Source organism: Silurus aristotelis (assembly GCF_946808225.1).
Source record: "Silurus aristotelis genome assembly, chromosome: 26".
NCBI lineage: Eukaryota > Metazoa > Chordata > Actinopteri > Siluriformes > Siluridae > Silurus > Silurus aristotelis.
Window position 1 is genome coordinate 10,220,086 of NC_139599.1, and position 16,462 is coordinate 10,236,547.

Below are 16,462 nucleotides of genomic sequence, written 5' to 3' on the forward strand. Positions count from 1 at the left end.
GAAACCTGACCATAAGATGCATACTGAATGTGCTTTTTGAAATAACCCTATCTTCATTTAGCCTCTGCTCTCCTTAGCTCTTCTGGGAAAATGTGCAACTAGGTTTTTCAAGAGTGATTGAGTAAATTTTCTGCATGGGCCAAATTATTATTATTTTTTTTAATTATTTAATTATGTGTGCATATATAGACCCATATATTTTCTGACTTTATTCTTTTTATCTTTATTCTCTATACATAGACATATATTGTCTGACTGTCTCAGACAGACATGCTGGAACAGGTTTATGTCTCAGGGAAAATTTTGTGTTACAGCAAACATCCTATACAACTGTATGCTTCTAATTATCGGGTGAATTTGCCTGGAATAGATAGATGTCCCGATACTCATATACTGTACATTTCAAATCAGTGTTATTATAGAAATGATCATGAAATTCTTGTACATGGTTTTAATCATAGCTTGAAGAAATCCGGAGTATTTATCATTACTCAAGGCTCTGTCTATGCTGAAATCACTTAATCCACTTTAAATAAAAATGTTTGCTGCATGATTAAATAAGAATGTAAGAAACATTTTACTTACTGAAGTCGTGCTGTGCTCTGTAATAGTTTTGAGCATTTCTCTCTTTTCAAACTCAGCATTTACTTCACCTGAGGCACTCGTAAGAGATGGGCCTTTTGACTTAGTTGATGATTCAGTAGAAGATGATTCAGTAGGTGTATACTTGAGGGATAATCCTAAAGTTGTTTTGCTGGTAACATCCTCTGTGATTTCCCGCACCAAACTGTAAGTGTCTTTGTAGACTTCTTTTGAAGAGGTTTCTTCTACCAATGTCTGAAGGTAAAAGAACCAGTTTCAAGTTTAAAATGCTCACATTTACTCATATGGGTAACTGTTTGTCAGCTGTTTTCAATTGTCTGCATGCTATTTACACATAAACACAGAACATTTGTAAGGAAATGTGTTTTTATGCAATTTAGTACATATTTAGAGAGAGGTGTATAAAATGCAATTACACTGAACAGAATTATAAACACTTTTGTTTTTGCCCCAATTTTTAATGAGCTGAACTCAAAGATCTAAGACTTTTTCTATGTACACAAAAGGCATATTTCTCTCAAATATTGTTCACAAATCTGTCTAAATCTGAGCACTTCTCCTTTGCCGAGATAATCCATACACCGCACAGGTGTGGCATATCAAGATGCTGATTAGACAGCATGATTATTGCACAGGTGTGCTTTTGGCTGGCCACAATAAAAGGCCACTCTAAAGTGTGCAGTGTTACTGTATTCGGGGAAGGTTGTCACACTAGATACCAGTCCATTTGAGTTCAGTTAATGAAAAATGAAAAACAAAAAGTGCTGCATTTATAATTTTGTTCAGTGTAGATTCATTACATTAATTGTAGAGCAATAATTAATAAAGACATTTAAATTGACCTGTGTCTGACATTTTATTTTTTATTTTTGCACTGGTGCATGGGTAATAACAAACAAATAAATTACCAATTATATGTAAAATTATGTGAACAAGTATTTAGATACAAAATATTTACCCCTTCAATCTCATTTTTTATGAAACGTATTTGTAAATTAGCATAATATACAGTACAGTAAATTTTCTGGATGGGCTGTGTGTGTGTGTGTGTGTGTGTGTGTGTGTGTGTGTGTGTGTGTGTGTGTGTGTGTGTGTGTGTGTACATGTTTTGCAAAAATGTGCCTGAGTGTCTTTTGGTATAAGGCATAAAGCTTCACCCAGCACAGGCTACAGCAGTAATCTGTACTCTGCTGTTGCTTCTCAAGGTCACCACTTCACCTGTTTCTCTTAAAAATAGAATAATTCATCTGGATTTTTTAGAGGGGAAAATATATTTTATGACTGTGCAGCAATGCACAGCTTGAAACCATCATCAAGTTATTCTATGACACATCTGTGGTGGGTCTCATCAGCAAGAATGATGAGTCTGTGTAGAGAGGAAGTAGGATGTAGGTAACCAAGAGCTACTATCAATTGTTTCCACACAGGAGGAAAGACAGTGTCTATATACTAAATACCGTAGTATCTAAACATGACTACTGACATATGAAAGCACTGTATTACACCACAGTATCTGAGCGAACCTTTGTTACATTATCCACCATGTGTGCAACCTGCAAGTCTGGGAGGGCTTAAGGCATGGGAATCTATCATGGATGACCGCTGAGGACATTCTGGGGCCTTCTATGATCTCAGTCTTCCACTTCAAGAACATCCATATCCTGTCCTTAGACTAAACAAAGCCTTTAATGCCCTGTCCAGATAATTTCCTGCCAGGGGGCACCCTAACCTAGTTCTGAATGTTTTAAATATTTCATGTTTAACTTATGTTGAACTTACCTCATAGTTAAGGACAGCAACATTCCAGGGCAGTCTGTGGTAACTCAATGTGGATGGGTCCTTGACACGCTCACAGACTCCATTATATATTTTGTTATTAAATGGGTTACTGCGAGGGCCTGAACCTAGAATGTTTATGCTAATGGGTGAAAGCACAGATCTGTTTAGTGCATTTACAGTATGTGTAGCATATGTGATTAACAATCCTTTCATTCTGTACATTTTGTTCAGTGGCATTTGATGGTTTTTGTTCTTCTTTGTATTATGTAATTTGCAACAGCCCACCTCATAAAATCCTACTTAGATTATCAATATAGATGTTATTAGGTCTACATATATTTGTTGCTGACCCATATCCAGCAGCCAGACCAATGTCTGACTCAGTCACTGCTATATTGCCACATGGAGAACGCATATTTTCACAGTCATCCTCATCAGATGCATCATCGCAGTCACTGTCCCCATTGCACACCAGACGACTTTTAATACAAAGGCCTGTGAGAAGAGACAGTAACAGAGGAAAATCAATTAAGCGTTTCTTAATTTAATTTAACTTCTAGGTTAAATAATTGCAAGAATTCTCATTAGCTTATTTAAACTTAATCTGTTTCTGCTTCACCTGCATCATGTTTGCAATTTACAGACTGAAATGTAGGTATTTTGACACAATAAGAACAAAAAAGTACTATTAAGTACTATTAAGTTACTCATAATAGAAATATAATTTTTCTGTATTAGACATTGGTGCTAATGCAATTTTTTTAAATGAATGAGTCTTAATTATGCAAATTATAAGGTCTTGATAATGCAAATGAAAAACTAAACTTTTTCTTTTAGAATGGGATTCACAAATGCAGTGTTTATTTTTTATAATTATTTAAAATAGTGTATTTTTATAAAAGGATATTTAAAATGTAAATTGTTACCACAACTTGATAAACCCTTTTGACCCATGCTTGACTAAGTAAATGGACACCAGGTATTCATGATATAAAATTAATAATTTCACCATATTATTAATTCCTTTTCTTCTGGCAAGAAAATATACATTAATCCTCACAGACTACTAGCTAACTTGTGGGTTACAAAAGACATAAATTGAGATGTCTGTTTTTCATTTTTTTTATTAATTGTAAATTCATGGCAATTGTTAACTTTTTTTTTTGTTGTTGTTGCTACAAGCTCATTCCCTAACTAAGTGCTCCCTTTTATTTATTTATTTATTTATTTATTTATTTTTTAAACCTTTTTTTTTGTCTATTTAGGATCAGGGTTTTGCAGTAGTGCAGGCTGAAGGATGCATTTTCATGATAAGAAGACTGTAAAAAACAGATAATATGAATGCACTATATGTACAGTGCATTAGAAAAGTATTCATACCCCCTTCACTTTTTCCAATTTTGTTAACTTCAGCCTGATACTACAACCATTCAGACTGATTATTTTCTCATTAATCTACACTTTGTACTTCATAATGACTAAATGAAAACAGAATTCTAGAAATGTGTGCAATTTTCTTTTTTATTAAATTATTATATTTAATTACACAACACTTGAAAATTAGCTCAGGTGCCCCCCATTGCTCTAATTGTTGCTGAGATGTTTTTACACCTTGACTCTACTTGTGGAAAAGTTGATTAGACATGACTTGGAAAGGCACAAACCTCTCAAAAAAAAAAAAAAAAAAGCGTCAGCTGTGAAGCTGACAATGCATATTAAAACAAAAACATGAGGTCAAAGGAACTGCCTGCATGGCTCAAAGACAGGACTGTTGCAAGACAAAGAGGGAGTCAGCTGAAGTCTACAAAAATTGCTGCTGCACTGAATTTTCTCAAGAGCACAGTGACCTCAAATTCTCAAATAAAAGAAGTGTGGCACAACCAGGACTCTTCCAAGAGCTGGCCAAATTGAGCAAAAAAACATCTAAATCAAATTGTATTTTATTATTATTATTATTTTTTTATTTTTTTTTTTGTGACCACCTCTATAGCTTCAAACCAAAATAAATTCTTACACTTGCACAAAGTCAGGGATTTTGTAGGATCAGAGTCTGTGTTCTATGTTTACCCAATTATACTTAGCAAGTGCTAATGATAATCAATTTCACAGAGTCACAGAGTAGCAGACCACACAGAAGGTTTGGGTAAAAAAACTCATTAAGGGCATGACATGTGGTAACATGCATACCGAAACCCTGATCGCATAAAATAAACATACTGATATAAATAAACTGAAAAAATTTGGTGTCAGGTGAGGGTACAAACTAACATACTTTTATAACATGAAAACTGGTTGGACAATCAGGACTAAAACGAGTCTAGGGCCTAATAGTACAATTCTACTAAGAGCCCACCCTAAGACAGAATGAGCTACTGGGTAACATCAAGCTGGTAGTATATGACAAATGTGGAGAGGCTTAGCTTGCAGCAGCACAAATGTCCTGCAAGGAAACCCCTCTAAACAGAGCCCAAGAAGCAGCCATGTCTCTAGTGAAGTGTGCTTTGAGGGCCCCCTGGAGGCTGAACTCCCTTGGATTGATATGCCAAATAGAGAGCTTCCACAAACCAATGAGGGAGCTTAGAAACGGGATTCCCTGTGTTCAGGGGCCCAAGAAATGAAGACCTGGTTGCTGAAAGACAAAGGTTTAAAAGGCTTCAAAGGCTTTTAAAACAAAGCCTCCAACACCATAGAAAGGGGCCCATTCTGGAAGTACTCTTCTAGTGGTTGGTATGGAGCAGTGAGCACCCTTCATAAATTTACAAATAAGGGGGTGTTGCCCCAATATAGTGGCACCAAGCCAACATGACATCAAGCCAACAACCTTGACCATAGAAAAGCATCTTCCACCATCAATAAGGTCTTGCAAACAACCCAAAATATCATTCAAATAGCAATATGAAATCACCTGGTGCCTCTCACATAACTTCTCAAAGACACAAAACTTATAATCATAAAGGGAGCATGTAGAAGATTCTGAACAGGAGCAATAAAACCCCATTCAAAATAAGAACCAATGTGTTAACATTTGTCCACTCACGGACCAGGCCTAGAGAACCACCCTGTCTGAGTAAGGATGGGAGATCCCTGTTCGCTTGGGACAGGAGGTCCGTGTGCAATTGGAGGGGCTATAGTTTACAGAATTGTAAACTACTACCCATTTACTACCCATTGTGCCTTGGGCCACCTGTTTGCTATCAAGATCAGAGTCAAACCTTGTTTTCTCAACCTGGCCCAGGGTTGGAGTAGTTAAGCAAAATGGAGGAAATGCGTAGAGACAGTATGTGAATGGTGTTAGCATGAAGCTTGGAGAAGTGCATTTCCCCTGAATGGTTGATCTGTGCTACATCTGTCTTATTGTAGCAGCGCACCAACAAATGATACCCCTGTAAGTGGGGCAGATAATGTTTCAAAGCCTTCCACATAGTAAGGAGCTCCAAAAAATGTATATGGGCTGAGTGTAGTGTGTTTGGCCACACACCATTCACTGTTTTGCCCTCCTGTGTGACTCCCTACCCTGTTAGGGAGGCATCCGTCGATATCAACTTCGGCAGCATCATCGGCCTGAGGGGGGTGCATGAGCATAGACCTTGGTGTTCCTTCAGTGGCACAGCACTGCTGTGCATGTGCTTGTCACTGTGACATATCAGCAGAGATTGTGCAAAGGGGCTGAGATTAGGAGAAAATCCACTTCATGAATGCCCTTATTCTCAGAAGGACTAGAGGCAGGACTTGGACAGCCAAAGCCATAAGACCCTGTAGTCTGAAACATGTGTATATTGTACTATTGCTCCATTCCCTGAACTGTGAGAGGCAATTCATAAAGGAGAGAATGTGCTTCTGTGACAGGTGCGCATGCATTTTAACAGATTTTAGCTCCAGACCCAAGAACATAACATTCTGAGTGGTAGTGAAATTGCTTTTGCTTACACTGACTCTGAAACTGCTGTGATGTGAGTGAGCACACAGGCAGTGTTTTGAATCGCTTTCTCTCTTGAATTGGCTATAATCAGTCAATCGTCTATGTATGTTAGGAACTTGAGATATGCTGTTCTCAGCAGAGCAAGCCCCTCCTGCACGCACAGACAGAAAGTCCTTGGACTCAGAGAGAGCCCAAACGGTAGGACTGAATTCGTAACACGTGTCTTAGAAGGCAAAACGAAGGAATTTCCTGTGCAGAGGATCAATGCTTATGTGGAAAAAGCATCGCTCAGATCTGAAATAATTGTTCTATTTTATTGAATGTACAAGAGAACCATGTGATAACATTCTGAAATTGTATTTCCTCAAATGCTTGTTTAACAGTCAGATCCAGAATAGGACGATTCAGAATAGAATAAATGGGGGGCTACCACTCCGCCACAGCACGGCTCTTGTCCATGTGAGAAGAGATAACTCAGTTAAAACATGTGGGTGCTCTGACAAACTGAAGTCTGTACACCCTCGTTATTGTGGGAATCACCCATTTAGAAGCTGTCCCTGACAACCAGGCTGTCACATGAATACTGAGCATCCCCACGTACCTCGGGGAACTGCTTGTAGCCAATCCAGTCGGATTGCTCATTATTGATGCAAGGGTTAGCAAAATAGTTTTTTTTGCTCTAGTTAGCAAAATAGTTTTAAGCAGTGTTGGGCAGTAACGCGTTACTTTTGACAGTAACTAATAAAGTAACTCCGTTACCGTATGGTGCGTTACCCGTTACTTTTTTAAATGAATAAATTTCGGCTGAAGTGTAGACTACAGCCTAACTTGCTTACAGCAGCGTCGCATTGTAGGATTGGTGGATGAACCACTGTAAACAGGAAGAAGACGCACTGTGGGCGTGTCTCCGTTTATTCAGGTCTGTGCGGCAGTAATAGCGAGTCGAGGCGAGAGCAAGACGAGTTTCTCAAAGTGGAAATATGCTCATTATTTCACTTTAGTTGAGTATAAAGACAAAAACTTTTAAGTCAAATGTAAGTTGTGTCTTTCTGGTTCGAAGCTCGTATCTACTGTGATAAACAGCAACTCCAATCTGTTGAAACACCTCCAGAAACATGCCCGAGGAGCTAGTAGCTAGAAGCTAACCCGGTGTTCTGTTCTACATTGTTGATAGTTTTCATACTTCAGCTGTGAAAGGAACATTTTTAAGAGCTCAACACAACAGCAGAAGCCACTTTAGTTTTTGATTGTGAATATATTATTCAGCTTGTTTTGTTACTTATTTCAGAAATCCTTGTGATATATTCAGTTTGTGCTCATCTGACTTATAGACCATAACGCATAAAAGGGCATTAATGGGAACATTAAAGAAGGTTCTTTTGAAAAAGTAACTAAAAAGTTACTTTTAACAGTAAATGCATTACTTTTTGGTGTAAGTAATCAACAAAGTAACGGAGTTACTTTTTGAATGAAGTAACGAGTAATTGTAACTAGTTACTATTTTTTAGTAATGAGCACAACACTGGTTTTAAAGTTTCAAGTTATATTTGTAACATGTACAGATGTCAGTGACAGTTGGTATGAAATTCTGGGTGACGGATAATTATTATTTTTTTTCTTCTTAGACATTGTGTGTGGTAGATGACCTGCAAGGCTGGAAGTTTATTTCCAATATGAGTTCTGCTGTTCTTACGACTCTCTGTAGGACCTTGCGATCTAGTACTGTCTGCCATAACAGATGCTCAGGTATCCAATTGGGATGCTCTCAATGGTGCATCTGTAGAAGTTGGTGAGTACTTTGGGTGGAGGTCAAACTTCTTGGGTCTGCGCAGAAAGAAGAGTAGCTGACGAGCTGATTTAACAACTAACGTGGTGTGCAGGGACCAGGACAACTCATCAGAGAGCTGGACATCAAGAAACTTGATGTTCTTGATCCTTCTACAATAGTTATGTTGATGTGCAAAGGAGTATAGTTGAGCTTCTCTGTACCCTTCTGAAGTTTACTATCTTTTCTTTGGTTTTGCTGATGTTGAGGCAGAGATTGTTATCACCGCACCATTGTGATAGTGCTCTCACATCAACTCTCCTCAACAGGCAACAAAGTTGTGTGTGAACACAGAGTACAGTAAGTTACTTAGGACACAACCGTGTTTAGCGACAATGCTCAGAGTCAGAATGAAGGAGAAGTTATTCCCAATTCTGACCCCTTGGGGTCTGTTTGTCAAAAAGTCCAAAATCCAGTTACACAAGTGAGAATTAAGTCCTAATTCTTTCAGTTTAGAAAACAGTTTTGATGGAACGATGGTGTTGAAGGCAAAGCTGTAATCAATGAACAGCATTCTGACATAAATATTTTTCTTGTTTAGGTGTATGAGAGCCTTGTGTATCATTTTCAAAATGTGACTGTTATTTTCAAAGCACTTTATGCACTAGGGGTTAAACTCACAACCTTTAGATGCACTATGGAATCTCAAGGTTAAAAGTTTATAACTCAGCCTCACCAAGTTGCCACTGCTAGGTGGCTGCTCAGTTTTATGAATAAGATAAATGTACAGTGGGTACGGAAAGTTTTCAGACCCCCTTAAATTTTCACTCTGTTATATTGCAGCCATTTGCTTAAATCATTTAAGCAATCAATCATTCAATCAATTTTTTGCAGATTTATTAGAAAGAAAAACTGAAATATAACATGGTCCTAAGTATTCAGACCCTTTTCTGTGACACTCATATCTGTGCTATCCATGTCTTCTGATAATCCTTGAGATAGTTCTACACCTTCATTTGAGTCCAGCTGTGTTTGATTACTGGTTGGACTTGTGTGGAAAGCCACACACCTGTCTATATAAGACCTTACAGTTCACAATGCATGTCAGAGCAAATGAGAATCATGAGGTCAAAGGAACTGCCTGAAGAGCTCAGAGACAGAATTGTGGCAAGGCACAAGGACAAGGTTACAAAAAAATGTCTGCTGCACTTAAGGTTCCTAAGAGCACAGTGGCCTCCCTAATCCTTAAATGAAAGATGTTTGGGACGACCAGAACCCTTCCTAGAGCTAGCCGTCCGGCCAAACTAAGCTAACGGGGGAGAAGAGCCTTGGTGAGAGAGGTAAAGAAGAACCCAAAGATCACAGTGGCTGAGCTGCAGAGATGCAGTCGGGAGATGGGAGAAAGTTGTAGAAAGTCAACCATCACTGCAGCTCTCCACCAGGTGGGGCTTTATGGCAGAGTGGCCCAACGGAAGCCTCTCCTCAGTGCAAAACACATAAAAGCCCGCATGGAGTTTGCTAAAAACACCTGAAGGACTCCAAGATAGTGAGAAATAAGATTCTCTGGTCTGATGAGACCAAGATAGAACTTTTTGGCCTTAATCCTAAGCGGTATGTGTGAAGAAAACCAGGCACTGCTCATCACCTGTCCAATACAGTCCCAACAGTGAAGCATGGTGGTGGCAGCATCATGCTGTGGGGGTGTTTTTCAGCTGCTGGGACAGGACAACTGGTTGCAATCGAGGGAAAGATAAATGCGGCCAAGTACAGAGATATCCTGGACGAAAACCTTCTCCATAGTGCTCTGGGGCTCAGACTGGGCCGAAGGTTTACCTTCCAACAAGACAATGACCCTAAGCACACAGCTAAAATAATGAAGGAGTGGCTTCACAACAACTCTGTGACTGTTCTTGAATGGCCCAGCCAGAGCCCTGACTTAAACCCAATTGAGCATCTCTGGAGATACCTAAAAATGGCTGCCCACCAATGTTTACCATCCAACCTGACAGAACTGGAGAGGATCTGCAAGAAGGAATGGCAGAGGATCCTCAAATCCAGGTGAGAAAAACTTGTGGCATCTTTCCCAAAAAGACTCATGGCTGTATTAGATCAAAAGGGTGCTTCTACTAAATACTGAGCAAAGGGTCTGAATACTTAGGACCATGTGATATCAGTTTTTATTTTATTTTTTATAAATCTGCAACAATATCAACAATTCTGTGTTTTTCTGTCAATATGGGGTGCAATGTGTACATTAATAAGGAAAATAAATGAACTTAAATGATTTCAGCAAAAAGCTGCAATATAACAAAAAGTGAAAAATGTAAGGGGGTCTGAATACTTTCCGTACCCACTGTATGTCGCTCTAAATACGAGCCTCTGCAAAATGCCATACATGTAAAGGAATGTAAAGGGAGCTGTGTGATGGCACTACTTTTTCTCACTTTCTTCCCTTCTGAAACGGGGAAACACACACTGGACAACAGGGGGAACAGTAAAGCCTGTGCGAACTGGAGTTGTGCACTCAATGGCAGGCACAAACAGGGGAATGTGGGAGGCAGAATAGGTGTCTGGAGGACTGGCTGCACATGAACATGGACTTACAGCACTCTGTGGCCAAGCTTGAGGCTGGCCATTTACGTTTAGGTATTAGTCTTGCCTGTATGAAAGTTTAAAAGCCTCGTGAGTATTCAGATGAAAAAGCGAATGCCAAGTGAGGAAAGGAATTGTATGCAGGTGCCTTATGCACTCGGGTAAGGGGTGGTCTCTTACCCGCCACTGGGCACGTGCTCCTGTCTGTCAAGCCAGACATGGTGCAATTGGATGCTTCTGCAGAGGTCAGCTACAGATGCCCTTTCCATAGGTGGATCTCAAACAAGAGAGGATGTAAGATAACTTATTGTTCTAGTCTGGCCAGAAGTGGTCTTAATGGAAGAATTGTGGACATCATACCTCTGATGTGGAAACAAGGCTAAGAGACTTAACTTGGCACAAAAACATAGAAACTGGTGCAGACAAATGCCAGCTGGTGCTCTGGACTGATAAAAAAGAAAAATGTAAACATTTTGCTGTAGCAGGAGAGCTATAGAGTGGTACAATAATGAGTGTCTGCAGGCAAGAGTGAGGCATAGTGGAGGTTCCTTGCAAGTCTGGGGCTGCACTTCTGCAAATGTTCTGCAGGTTTAATGGTGTCCTTAATGCTAAGAAATACAGGCAGATACTTTACCCATTATGCAATACCTTTAGGGAGATATCTGTTTGGACCCCAACCTGCAGCAATTCTGCAGCAGGCAATGACCGGCCAATATCATTACTAACATACAGCTAATCTTCAGTGTAGAGAAGAACAAGGGGTCTGTCTGAGGTTAAGAAACAGAAGGATTTGAGGCATCCTGCATCAACAGAAGATCTGTCGTTTGCTCTCCAAAATAGTTTGAACAACCTACCTGCTGAGTTTCTTCAAAAACTCTTTGATTGTAACTATTGATTTAACTTGGATTTTTCTTCTGTTAATTTACTTTCTATTTAGGTCAATGAAGGTAATTGTTTACTATGTTGCCACCACATTGCTCTACATTGCTTAATAGCCTTGTTCCTTTTAACAAAGGGCTTCCATTATTAGATGCTTATAAGATAGCACATTAACATTAAAAGTTTGGACACACCTTCTCATTCAAAGAGTTATATAATTCCATTGTATATAATTCCACATGTGTTAATTCATAGTTTTGATGCCTTCAGTGTGACTCTACAATTTTCATAGTCCTGAAAATAAAGAAAACTCTTTGAATGAGAAGGTGTGTCCAAACTTTTGGTCTGTACTGTATATATAATATATATAAACTTTTGGTCTGTACTGTATATATATACATGCACACACACCTCAGGTACCAAAAGGGGCAAGCGCTCTGAACTCAACCGTCAGCAGGGTGCGTAAGGACGTTGCTGAGGCGGCGCACCCTAGCCCAGCGCAGCAAACAAGGAGTCGTTGCGTCCTTACAAGACACGGCTGGAGCTCAATTGGAGTGGGGAGAACTTTAGGAACCTTAGGATTCCGACTAATATCAGCTCTCTTCTTTAGCTACAGGCTAAAGACGGCAGATACGGAAGAGGAATTCCCGCTGGACCCTCGCAATGCCTCGTAAGTGAAGAAGACTAAATGGCCCTGCGACAGAAGGACCCTGACCCCTACAAGCCGATAGTGTCCGTGGCAGAGTCAGCCCGCCTGTCGGGACCTGAGGCATCGGAGCCAAGCAAATGATGCCCCGCTCCTTCCCCCACTCCAGCCACTCCTCACCCCCTTTCCCGGGCACCAGAACACTATCCCCTTCCTTTTACTTTCATTTTTGGTCCCTAATAAAGACGCTTTAAAAACGCTTTTTATATATATATATATATATATATATATAGATAGATAGATAGATAGATAGATAGATAGATAGATAGATAGATAGATAGATAGATAGATAGATAGAGAGAGAAAAAAAGATGAGAGAGGCCTGTAATTTTCATCATAGGTACACTTCAACTATGAGAGACAAAATGTAGAAAAAAAATCCCGAAAATCACATTGTCTGATTTTTAAAGAATTTATAAAATTATAAATTATGGTGGAAAATAAATATTTGGTCAATAACAAAAGTTCATCTCAATACTTTGTAATATACCCTTTGTTGGCAATGACAGAGATCAAACATCTTCTGTAAGTCTCCACAAGGTTTTTACACACTGTTGCTGGTAGTTTGGCCCATTCCTCCATGCAGATCTCCTCTAGAGTAGTGATGTTTTGGGGCTGTCGCTGGGCAACACGGATTTTCAACTCCCTCCAAAGATTTTCTATGGGGTTGAGATCTGGAGACTGGCTAGGCCACTCCAGGACCTTGAAATGCTTCTTACGAAGCCACTGCTTCGTTGCCTGGGCGATGTGTTTGGGATCATTGTCATGCTGAAAGACCCAGCCACGTTTCATCTTCAATGCCCTTGCTGATGGAAGGAGGTTTTCACTCAAAATCTCACGATACATGGCCCCATTCATTCTTTCCTTTACACAGATCAGTGTCCTGGTCCCTTTGCAGAAAAACAGTCTCAAAGCATTATGTTTCCACCCCCATGCTTCACAGTAGGTATGCTGTTCTTTGGATGCAACCCAGCATTCTTTTTCCTCCAAACACGAAAGTTGAGTTTTTACCAAAGAGATCTATTTTGGTTTCATCTGACCATATGACATTCTACCAATTCTCTTCTGGATCATCCAAATGCTCTCTAGCAAACTTCAGACAGGCCCGGACATGTACTGGCTTAAGCAGGGGGACACGTTTGACACTGCAGGATTTGAGTCCCTGGCGGTGTAGTGTGTTACTGATGGTAGCCTTTGTTACTTTGGTCCCAGGTCTCTGCAGGTCAATCACTAGGTCCCACCGTCTGGTTCTGGGATTTTTGCTCACCGTTCTTGTGATCATTTTGACCCCACAGGGTGAGATCTTGCGGGGAGCCCAAGATCGAGGAAGATTATCAGTGGTCTTGTATGTCTTCTATTTTCTAATAATTGCTTTCACAGTTGATTTCTTCACACCAAGCTGCTTACCTATTGCAGATTCAGTCTTCCCAGCCTGGTGCAGGTCTACAATTTTGTTTCTGGTGTCCTTTGACAGCTCTTTGGTCTTGGCCATAGTGGAGTTTGTGGATTAGTGGAGTTTGTGGATTAGTGGAGTGGACTGTTTGAGGTTGTGGACAGGTGTCTTTTATACTGATAACGAGTTTGAACAGGTGCCATTAATACAGGTAACAAGTGGAGGACAGAGGAGCCTCTTAAAGATGTTGTTACAGGTCTGTGAGAGCCAGAAATCTTGCTTTTTTGTAGGTGACCAAAAACTTATTTTCCACCATAATTTGCAAATAAATTCTTTAAAAATGTTTTTCTTATTTTGTCTCTCATAGTTAAAGTGTACCTATGATGAAAATTACAGGCCTCTCTCATCTTTTTAAGTGCAAGAATTTGCACAATTGGTGGCTGACGATACTTTTTTGCCCCACTGTAGGTAGGTCGGTGGATAGGTAGGTGGTTGAATTAGAGATCTGATTACATGCATAAAAAAATGAATAACCAAAAAACACCTCTTTTATGTAAATTCTATCCTACACATAACTACATTATTAATTTAGTAGCATTTTACATAATTCATATTTGCAACTTCAATTCTCCAATGCTATACTGCAATGCAATACTCATTATGTGCACAAAGTTCAACTAGACGACTTTAGTTATAATATAATAAATATTTACATTATTTTCTGAATTCTGATTCATATTTCTGTGATCAAGAATAAACATAAACTGTATCTTTGGCCAGTAATAACCTGATTTGCAGACAAACTCATTAGAGGAGCAGACAGGTGGTGGATCTTCTACACATTCAGTCGCTGGTGTACAGAGTTGTTCTTCTCCAATCGGTTCAATACATCTTTGGCCTCCAAACTGCCCAAATAATTCAATGCCCCTGGAACGATGCTAAATCATCCATGAGAAAAACAAACACACATTATACATTTGCTACATTAATACCTCTCAACATCCAATTATCTACTTTTAAGGCATTGTCATAAATGTAATAAATCCAAGTGATAAATGTTTTGAATAAATTATACATTTTATATGTAGTTTGCATTGCTGTTTAATATGACATTACACTGTGTGTGTTTGTGTGTGTGTGTGTGTGTGTGTGTGTGTGTGTGTGTGTGTGTGTGTGTGTGTGTGTGTGTGTGTGTGTGTTGTCTTACCGTTTTTCTAGTGCAAGGGTCACAGGGCACCCAATTAGACCAAGCAGTCATTTTACAGTCAATATGTGGTGGGTCTCCTACCTCCCTTTTAACTTTTTTGAACCCTTGCCTTGAAGGGAGAAAGATATAGATTAATTTGTATCCATTGCAGCTATAAATCATCTAATCTTTGTATATGTGACTCTGATGTTGGGATAAATCATGAACCATGACACTTGATTGGACAGTTCTCATATCATAACTCAAACTTCCTACTGCATACTATAGCATGCATGTATAAAAAAAGGCATACATACGTGAAATCACCCACACGCATTCCAGCAGTTAGCTGCAGGAAGCAGTGGATAAACAGAGCTAATACCATCAACATTCTCATTGTGAGGCTTTAGCCAAACCTGGTAGACTGGTGTCTGTCTGTGTGTTGGGGGCCTTTAATACATCTGGAGAGAAAACGTGTTAATAATTTACCAGCCTTATCAGAGTTACTGGATAAAATGTTTTTAGTATTATAGCCAAATGTAATGATTTTTATGCAGTTTTTTTAAAAGTCTCATGAACAAATACTAAATACTAAAAACTACAATAAGCATGCTTTTTTGCATTTTAAATGTTTAAAATAATGTGTAGTGTAACACGGTTTCAACACATTGTTTATTTAATTGCATCAAAAGCTTAAAAAGTGGCAATACAACACATTTTATACTTTTATCGAAGACTTCTTTCTGACCTACTTACCTATCTAGACACCCGTACATCCACAATATTTGGCCAAAATATCTTATTCAACAACACAGACATTAATTGTCAGGTCAAAAAGCATTTTATATTTCCAAAGTGTACATTTTCAAGCAAATGAATTTTTAGAAAAATATGTTAGTAAATAAGGTGATATGTAATAGTAGACTTTTTATATATATATATATATATATATATATATATATATATATATATATATATATATATATATAAATAAATTAAATTCTATATATAAATTCAATTCTTCAATTATATATAATCACATAGGCACTTAAATTATCTATGGATGGATGTTTGCATATTGTTTATATAGTTTTACTGCATCAGTGTTGTGTAGAGTTTTTTGTTTTAACCCCCAGCCCGAAGGAAAAAAAAAAACCCACAATTAAAAATAAAAATGCTGAGGTCGCTTAGGGACAGAGGAAAGGACAATTTATACAAGTATAACTTTTCACGTGTATGTTTGTATGTATTACACAAACATGCATACTGAATATTGTGTATATATATAAGCATTTGTTCCTGTTACTGTCATTTTCGGTAAAAGGCAAAGACAAACACACAGCATTTGCGTAACAATGTAAACACACAAAAGTCCAAAAGACATTTAACTTTGGCACTGCACAGTTTTATCAGGGTTTTCTGTGTGCATGTGACCAGGAAGGTAAATGTACTTTATATGTGGGGTGGGTAAGCCAAGCTAAAAAACAACAGGGATGCCATTATCTCTTATTTCCTTAACACACTTTTCTTGCACATTGGCACATCATCAACTTTGATAATTAGGTAGAATCTTCCTGGAGAACACTTCATTTTATTCCAGACAGTGTAAGAACGAAAAAAAGTTAAAGATTTATCATTAA

General features: G+C 38.7%; 3 protein-coding genes across 3 annotated transcripts in view; 2 read left to right on the top strand and 1 right to left on the bottom strand.

Moving 5' to 3' along the window:
• LOC310720836 (uncharacterized protein) overlaps positions 1–16,462 on the top strand; it is a 116,735-nt gene that overhangs the window by 88,321 nt on the left and 11,952 nt on the right. The window lies entirely within an intron of this gene.
• LOC310720847 (uncharacterized protein) overlaps positions 1–16,462 on the top strand; it is a 273,241-nt gene that overhangs the window by 68,922 nt on the left and 187,857 nt on the right. The gene's annotated exons all lie outside the window — the stretch shown is intronic.
• The window catches only part of c9 (complement component 9), a 40,260-nt gene that overhangs the window by 7,552 nt on the left and 16,246 nt on the right, over positions 1–16,462 (bottom strand). The window contains exons 2-7 of the mRNA XM_083531882.1: positions 15,140–15,283; positions 14,844–14,952; positions 14,424–14,574; positions 2,733–2,877; positions 2,383–2,521; positions 586–837 (exon numbers count right to left, since the gene is read on the bottom strand). Coding sequence (XP_083388008.1) covers positions 586–837; positions 2,383–2,521; positions 2,733–2,877; positions 14,424–14,574; positions 14,844–14,952; positions 15,140–15,219 — 876 coding nt within the window. The 5' untranslated portion in view covers positions 15,220–15,283. The remainder of the gene's footprint in view (positions 1–585; positions 838–2,382; positions 2,522–2,732; positions 2,878–14,423; positions 14,575–14,843; positions 14,953–15,139; positions 15,284–16,462) is intronic.